The 9,188-nt window shown below is 43.9% G+C and overlaps 1 protein-coding gene across 1 annotated transcript in view; it reads left to right on the forward strand.

Moving 5' to 3' along the window:
* Positions 1–6,545, forward strand: part of NALF1 (NALCN channel auxiliary factor 1) — a 330,804-nt gene extending 324,259 nt beyond the window's left edge. Inside the window, exon 3 of the mRNA XM_082218810.1 lies at positions 5,926–6,545. Within this exon, the coding sequence (XP_082074936.1) occupies positions 5,926–6,218 (293 nt within the window). The 3' untranslated portion in view covers positions 6,219–6,545. The remainder of the gene's footprint in view (positions 1–5,925) is intronic.
* The last annotated feature ends 2,643 nt before the right edge of the window (positions 6,546–9,188 follow it).

Below are 9,188 nucleotides of genomic sequence, written 5' to 3' on the forward strand. Positions count from 1 at the left end.
ATATTGCCTTTTTAAAAAAATTGCTTCTCCAGTCAACTATCAAGGCGAGAGCTGACTGCAGCAAGTTAAATTACATCAAATGAATTGCAACTCTGCCAGCTGAACGACTTCCTGCTTTTTGTTATATGGAATGGGGTAAAAAGCAATAGGGATGCGGGTGGCATTGTGGTCTAAACCACTGAGCCTTGGGCTTGCCGATCCGAAAGTCGGCGGTTCAAATCCCTGCGATGGGGTGAGCTCCCATTGCTCGGTCCCTGCTCCTGCCAACCTAGCAGTTCGAAAGCACATCAAAGTGCAAGGAGATAAATAGGTACCACTCCGGCAGGAAGGTAAACAGCGTTTCCGTGCGCTGCTCTGGTTCGCCAGAAGCGGCTTAGTCATGCTGGCCACATGACCCGGAAGCTGAACGCCGGTTCCCTCAGCCAATAAAGCGAGATGAGCGCCGCAACCCCAGAGTCGGCCACGACTGGACCTAATGCTCAGGGGTCCCTTTACCTTTACCACTGTATTACTTCTAAGAGTTGAATTCTGCTCTTACATGAAGAAAGCATTTGAGAGCATACTGTTTGACCAAACACATGCCGGCTGCCTTAAGAAATACCTTTATGGAGTTCAGGTTCCTGGTGATGCCCTCGGTGGTCTTAGATGTCCACTACAATAGGCTTTCATATGATGACGGACTCTGCATATAAACACAGGTGGGAGATATCACACATTACTTATTATTACTGCCCTTTGGATAGCGATCCAAGAGACTGATTCTTGAAACCTTTGCCAATTCCTGGAAGCAGGTTTACTATGGCAGAAACAGCTCTCTTTCTTTTGAATTATGCAAACAGCTTTCTGATACATAAAGTGGTTCAAGAAAGAGAGAGGGAGATAATATTGCAGCAAGTTGTGTTGTAGATTCAGAGGTCTAACCAAAGTTAAGCTGGGCCTGAGTTAACATAAGAACTCTGACTCCCTTTTTTTTATATAAAAAAAGACTTTTTTTAAACCCTTGATGTCATGTATTATGTAATTGCTGTATGCTGTATGTTATGGTTTACAGTTTGGCAAATTATAGGGAAACAGTGATGTTGCCATATTGCCAAATGTGAGGAGTCATGCTAGCCACATGATCAATGATTGTTGAGATGTTGCCTGTAGTGGCAGTGCTATTTTTCTAGAAAAAGAGGTGCTGGAACTCACCATGAACACCTTCATTGTTCTCTTATACAGTGGTACCCCGCAAGACGAATGCCTCGCAAGACGGAAAACCCGCAAGACGAAAGGGTTTTCTGTTTTGGAGGCGCTTCGCAAGACGAATTTCCCTATGGGCTTGCATCGCAAGACGAAAGCCCATAGGGAAATGCTGGCGGTCAGGAGCAAAGACTTTCGCCCACAGCCGGCCTTCAGAAGAGGACCTCTTCTGAAGGCCGGCGGGGGGCAGAAGTCTTTGCTCCCCCCGCCTGCCTTCCCCCCGCCTGCCCCGGGCGATCTTAAAATGCTGGTGGGCGGGAGCGAAGTGTTCGCTGCCGACCCCCAGCATTTTAAAATCTCCCCGTGTCCCGGGGAGGTTTTAAAATGCTGGGGGTCGGGAGCGAAGCGCTGCCGACCCCCAGCATTTTAAAACGCTGTTCCAAAGGGGGGGCGGGGACACCTGCCCCAGCCGCCCCACTTCGGAAACTGTTCCGAAGTGGGGCGGGGACGCCTGCCCCAGCCGCCCCACTTCGGAAAGCTGTTCCGAAGTGGGGCGGGGACGCCTGCCCCAGCCGCCCCACTTCGGAAAGCTGTTCCGAAGTGGGGCGGGGGGGCGGGGACGCCTGCCCCAGCCACCCCACTTCGGAAAGCTGTTCCGAAGTGGGGCGGGGGCGGGCGGGGACGCCTGCCCCAGCCGCCCCACTTCGGAAAGCTGTTCCGAAGTGGGGAGGGGGGGCGGGGACACCTTCTGAAGGTGGGCAGGGGGCGAAAGTCTTTGTCCCCCCTGCCTGCCTTCCCAGGGGCTTTTAAATCGCCCCGGACAGCGGAGAAGTCCTCCGCTGTCCGGGGCGATTTTAAAATGCCGCCCGCCAGCATTTTAAGATCGCCCCGGACAGCGGAGAAGTCCTCCGCTGTCCCAGGGTTTTTTAAAATGCTGGGGGTGGGAAGAAAAGCCCTTGTCCCCCCCCCCAGCCTTCAGAAGAGGTCCGGGGACAGACTGTCCCCGGACCTGGTCTGAAGGCGGTTTCCCTAGGAACGCATTAATTGATTTTCAATGCATTCCTATGGGAAACCGTGCATCGCAAGACGAAAAAACCGCAAGACGAAGAGACTTGCGGAACGAATTAATTTTGTCTTGCGAGGCACCACTGTACAGTGGTACCTCGGGTTAAGAACTTAATTTGTTCTGGAGGTTTGTTCTTAACCTGAAACTGTTCTTAACCTGAGGTACTACTTTAGCTAATGGGGCCTCCCACTGCCTCCGCACGATTTCTGTTCTCATCCTGAAGCAAAGTTCTTAACCTGGAGCACTATTTCTGGGTTAGCGGAGTCTTTAACCTGGTGTGTCTGTAACCTGAAGCGTCTGTAACCCGAGGTACCACTGTAATAGCAACAGCATCCAGCTGAGAGGTGTTGGAACTGAGTTTTGGCTGAAAAAAACATCCCGGCCTGTAGGAACATAAGTGCCAAAGTAGCTGCTGAGCGAGGCAGCAGACAGACGTTTCTGCCAGCTCATGGAGAGTTAACCCCTTTTTTAACTTTCTTTAACATCCTAAAAGATATAGCGGCTTCATGGAAGGGGAGTGAAACCACTATAAGTCCAAATTCAATACTTTATAGGAGGCCTGGGCAGTCTTCAGACTTGTCATATTTAATAAGAGCCCCAGTATCTCCTAAGTAGTGTCAGGGTGCCAAAGACATACGGTTAGAATTACCATATTTTTTGCTCTACAAGACTCACTTTTTCCCTCCCAAAAAGTAAGGGGAAATGTGTGTGCGTCTTATGGAGCGAATGCAGGCTGCACAGCTATCCCAGAAGGCAGAACAGCAAGAGGGATTGCTGCTTTCACTGCGCAGCAATCCCTCTTGCTGCTCTGGCTTCTGAGATTCAGTTTTTTTCCCCTTGTTTTCCTCCTCTCAAAACTAGGTGCGTCTTGTGGTCTGGTGCGTCTTATAGGGTGAAAAATATGGTATATATTGGAGTACTTCATACCACATTTTGAGTCTAGGAATTTGCTCAAGGTACCAGAAGTGAATAGACCTTGCAATGCTTTTACGCAAAAGTCTACTTCTCGTTTTCCTGTTGAATAGCTACTTCCACCAATAAGCTGACTATAAAGTAATGTCTGCACAATGTAATGTCCTAACCACTGGGAATCAGAAACTTTTGCTGATCCACTGCAAATTACCCAGAGATTTTTCCAGTAGATCCTGCTTGGCCTGATTGCCTACTCCAGCTCTAAATTATGTATCAGTAATTTTAAAAAATAAATCGAAGGTAGCTTTAAATAAATGTTTGGACTCTTCCCCTCAGCTCATTGTTGCCTATCTGCAGGAAGTAAAGGTAAGTGGAATGAACAAGAAAAGGAACTTTTAGTAACTTATAAACAGATGGTGACAATTACACGACCCTAAGGCTAACATTCTGGCGCTTCAGCTGGTTTCGGTCACTGGAGTGAATTAAGTGCAACAGGGTACTTCCTCAAATGGCTTTTGAGCAATACGTACACCTAAATCCTCAGCACGTTTGCTTGAAAATCAGCCCCATTTATTTCATTAAAACCTCTTCCTCCATGCTGGTATGCTCAGAATCATACCTAATGTAAAGTGGTAGAGAAAGTTCTACTGTGAATAGTTATTACTTAATCAGTAACTTATTAGCAGCTTCTTAATACTCCTAGAGGGACGCGGGTGGCGCTGTGGGTTAAACCACAGAGCCTAGGACTTGCCAATCAGAAGGTCGGCGGTTCGAATCCCCGCAACGGGGTGAGCTCCCGCTGCTTGGTCCCTGCTCCTGCCAACCTAGCAGTTCGAAAGCACGCCAGTGCAGGTAGATAAATAGGTACCGCTCCAGCGGGAAGCTAAACGGAGTTTCCGTGCGCAGCTCTGGTTCGCCAGAAGCGGTTTAGTCATGCTGGCCAAATGACTGTACGCTGTACGCTGGTTCACTCAGCCAATAAAGCGAGATGAGCGCCACAACCCCAGAGTCTGTCACGACTGGATCTAATGGTCAGGGTCCCCTTTACTTTAATACTCCTAGGCATGGGGTGAATCATCTGTGAACTCGTTTACTCATAAAAGAACATATTGTGAATTGGACGCTACATCACCAATGGGTTCAAACTGCCAAAAAGAAGTGGTGGTCTTGCATGAAAGTGAGCGTATTTTGGGAAATGATACATGATGAGATTAAAAAGAAATGTTCAGAGTGAGTATACCTTCCCCCCAAAAAAAGCCTGAAGTATTTCTGTTAGGGATTATAGAGGTAGAGGTAACCCAAAGAAATGGTTAAAGCTGTTTATGTATGTAACAATAGCAGCTAGGATTCTTTATGCAGAGAAATGGAAGGAAGAAGAAGTTCCCACGAAAGAAGAATGGATAAGTAAGATAATGGACTATGCAGAACTGGTAAAATTAACAGAACCTAATGATGAGTGTCTTATGGAATAATTTATGCATTTTCGGATTACTTAAAGGAATATTAGGGTATGATGAACTCGCAAGCAGGATTTGAGCAACAGAAGCAATTAGATAGGGTGCAACCAAAGGGGGAAAACAACTCCATGGAAAATGGGGTGGGACATTGGCAAAAATAAGACAGAAGATGAAACTGGGTTTTGACTGTATATGTTAACAATGTTGAAGCCGAATAAAATATAACGGGTGTGGGGAGGAACTGCCAAAATCGAAAAGGGGAAAAAAAAAAGGCTTAAGGCTCATCCATACTTCCCCCTGTCCTCTGATTTCTTCTGTTTGTCCCCAGATTTCTAGAGGGTTTTGTTTTCTCCTGCAGAAAAACCCATGGTTTGTTGCTGAATCAGAACAAATGGCACTACTCAGAAAACCTGCTTGATGTTTGTTTCAATTCAGCAGTAAAACTCAGGTTTTCCTGAGAAAGGGGCAGAGCGTAAGAAAAAATCACGAGGCCCGTATCTAGAAATCATGGGAGAAAGAGGAGCATGGATGAGCCCTAAGACTACACAGAAAAGTTCCTAATGGAACACTATAATTCTGTGATTCTGTCTTTGGTTTCTGCAATATCTATCATCTATCTATATCATCTGCCACCATGAAGGCTCTTGCAATCACCCATGAAGCCTCCTTTAAGGCAGTTAGGAAAATAAGATGTGCATCAGTCCCAAGCCTATTTTTAAAACTCACATGCACAAATTTCTCAGTACATGCAACACTTTTCTATGTGGCTATCTATACCTGACAAAAGTAATCATGAGAGGATAGGTGTGGCAAGTGAAGCGATCTTCTGAATAATAGCAAGACCAAAACTTGCATTATTATTTCATTTTCCTCTTGGAAATAGAAAGCAAACATAAAAGCAACAGTGATCCAAGCATTCGAACACAAATTATGCAGCAAAAAGCATAAATACAAGGAGCAGCACTAATAATAGTTAGTACATGAAGCAGCTACAGAACCAAAAGTTTGTTTAAGGAGGATGGAGCGGGTGGAATCTATTGTTTTTTTTTATTATTTTTATTTCTACTAACTTTACCTTGTCTGGCGCTTTTCCACATAGACTGTGTCATGAATCATTTGATTATAAAGAAAATTATAGCATGGTTTGCAGCACCAGAAAAGCAATGCAACACAATAATAGCTATACAATAATACCTATCAAGTAACACTACAGTAAGCCTTCTAGTTGAATATGTGCATTCAGAAGACTGCTTTATCATGTGAAATAGTCACCAGAATTCACTTACTGTTGTTTTCCCCTCCCTGCAGGGCTCTACGACAACTATCCAACCAATGCAGAACCAGAATGCTGTGATGTCAGATGGGGACTATTATCAGATAACCAATCCAAAGGGACTATAAAAACAAGTGACTCGATGTGTCACCGGACATCACTCACAGTTTCATCAGCATCAAGACTGTGTAACAGCAGACTTAAACTGTGTGTTCTCGTACTAATTCTCTTACATACAGTACTAACAGTCTCAGCAGCACAGAACTCAACCGAACTGGGCTTTGGCAGCATAACAACTTTGGAAGATAATTCAACCAATGAGGAATAAAAGATCCAATTCATCTTCTCCTATGGGCCTACAGCAGGCCCACATGTACTGCGGTCAAACACAAGAGACTGGGTCCTTTTGCCCTCCATTCAATCCTCCAAAGGCCTTCTGGGTAAAACTCAGCAGAAGGGCCACAATCCAAACAAGGACACATCAAATACAGCTTTTTATTGACTAAAAGGCTGTCTGGTGACTTAAATTTCTCACACCATTTTATACACTGTGTTTTAATGTTTGGAGTTTCTTTCTTTTGTTTTTGCACTTGTTAATACAGGATTTTATTTTTTGGACAGTTTCTCAGAGCTAAACTAAGTCTTTTCACTGTCTTATCTATTTCTAGTCATTGTGTGTGTTCATCCAATAGTTCTGTCTTTTATGTCTTGTCAGTTTCTATTAGAGGAAAGAACTGCTGTGGTTCCATGGCATAACTAACTAATGGATTAATTTTTATTTTTAGAAAAAACAACAACAATAACCTTGCCCCCTAAACGGCCCTACTCCCCCACAAAAAAAAAATATGGTTCTCCTTCTCCTCTCCAGTGCCCCAAAGCCGAAAATGCCCGCTTGCTTTTCCGTCTGTGTAATCACAATGAATGGGCGCACGATTCAGATGAGCCTCTGCCCATGTTGCACAAGTCACCTGACTGGAACCCAAAGTGAGGAGATGGGGAGGCAAAACAGAAGTGCTCTCCTTCTAAGGTGGAATCGGACAGTGAAATTGTAACGTAACAAAACCTATAACAAACTGTTGCTCCAATTCCCATTTTCAAAGAAGTCCAGTCCTTTCTCACTGGTCAGTTGAACAGGAGCAGCCTGGGACGGAAGACAGTGCATGCAAAACCATGTTTAGAGCTCAGCAAAGATGACTAGATGAGAGAGGCCTTCACAGTGGCGGGAGAAGTTTGGCATTCATTGTGAATTATGGTTTTTTAATTCCGCCGCAGTCATGCGAGCAGCACGTGTCAGTATAATCTATAGGAGCAAAGAGGTTTAGCAAAAAACAAAGACTTTCCTTTTTCCCTTTACCAGTTTTTGATTATCTCTCCACAAATTCCCCCAGAAAACACATAATGTGTGGACATCACACGTGAGTTCACACCCAACCTAGTTTAAATAGCAACATTTCTTGGAAATCTCTGACCCCCAACCAGGGTTCTCAGATGCTTGTATACTGGTATTTAAAGATGCAGTTGTGTTTCGTCCACATCACACAATTGCTGTGGGAACATTGGTATAAGGTGTGTGTTTCCTGCAGCAACCCAGTGTATGAAACTGTCCGCAGTCTATTAAGTATGACATGTTAATGAAATTCCCCTTGAAACTAAAGGCAGACGAGGACATTGGGGGGGCGAAGGCAGAACTAAATGTTAGCACAGCTGAAAAAGAAAACATAATGGGTCTTTTTTTAAAAAAATAGTCATAATAGATAAACCATTTCCATGAGTGTGCAATAAAATTTAACACGTTGGGCTGAGTAGTCAAAGCGGGGCAGGGAGTGAGAATAATCCAGTTGTCTTTCCCCCCCTTTTTTCTTTTTGAATCATATCACCTGCTGAGTGTATGAGAATTTGCTTTTTAAAAAGGCTTTTTAGAGTTTACACTAGAATAAATGGAAGGAAAAGTTAATAAGGGCTGTTTTAAAAAAAACTTTTCATTCCTTCCTGTTCTCTAACTACACTTGGAAAGTGCACTTTAGAGCTGTTTGCTGTGTAGCTGAGAGATGAAGGAAAAAAAGATAGGAAATATTCTCTTAGCAAACCAATTATCTACTTTCTAGCTATGAAAACCCCCATCCTTCCCTGGCCCTTTCAAGAAAACGTTTCTGTTCATCACTGCGGTGTTGATATGCATTTTTATTCATGTTTTATGGTTTGTGAAGTTCTGCAAAAAATATATATAGATATATACAAAAAAAAGTACAAAAAAAAATCCCTACTGCTTTAGCAGGTTAAAATAATGCATTTGTTTAAGATGTATAAGCTCAACTATTTTGCAAGACTTCTTGTTTTGATAGTGTTTTGCTATGAACTGAGAATGAGGATCTTAAAATGACCTGTGCAAATACAAAAAAAGCACGTAAAATGCAGAATTATCCAGCTTCAGTTTCTTTCCTTACCCTTCTCCCCTCCTTACTGCGCATGTGCACACACAGGTATTCTACTTGGCATTTAAAAATGGTGCTTTTATTTTCCCACCCCCACCCCGGAAGAGCACATCTCATATGAATTATACTCATAACTCTACTGTGGAAATACTTTGAAAATTTAGGGGTGGGGTGGGGGTTGGGGTGGGGAGAAAGCTTTAACCGATAGTGGAATGTAGATTTCAAAGAGCATTTTGGTCTGTTGCGAAAAAAAAGTAATGCAGCAATAAGGGGGCTGGGCTGCAGTACTTTAGGGAGTTTGCTAGAGTCGCGCGACTAAGAAAGCACATAGGTGAGCTCTTGTTCAACTGACCTCTTCTCTTGATCTTAAACGTAAATGGTCAGTAAACAGTTTGTTATAAACCTTGATCTACCTCTGCTGTGCAAAGGCCATTCAACAACATCCATTTCTGTGACATTCATTGCATTATCATTTTGGTTCACCAATGGACTAAGACACTCATTCGTTCTATTTTTATTTTATTTATTTTTTGCACTGCCCCAATACTAGCGAGTTCTCTTCGTCCCACATTTAAAGTGGCATTTAATGAAGAAGTGCTGGTTCTTCTCAATGGGACCCTATTTTGCCTCCTGCTGACCTAACTGCAGAGAATACCAGAAAGGAACATTTCTTCTTCTTCTTCCTTCCCTTCCCTTCCCTTCCCTTCCCCTTTCCTTCTCTTCCCTTCTCTTCCTTTCCCCCCTTTCTTTTCCCTTTTTAAAATGTGCTTTCAAAGGGAGAGAAAAACACAGCTCTAATGCTCCCTGGCTTCAAGCGATGACACCAGGAGGGAGAGAAATAGAGAGAGCTGGAGAAAAACAGTGGC

This window comes from Podarcis vaucheri (assembly GCF_965113315.1).
Source record: "Podarcis vaucheri genome assembly, chromosome: 4".
Classification (NCBI taxonomy): Eukaryota; Metazoa; Chordata; class Lepidosauria; order Squamata; family Lacertidae; genus Podarcis; species Podarcis vaucheri.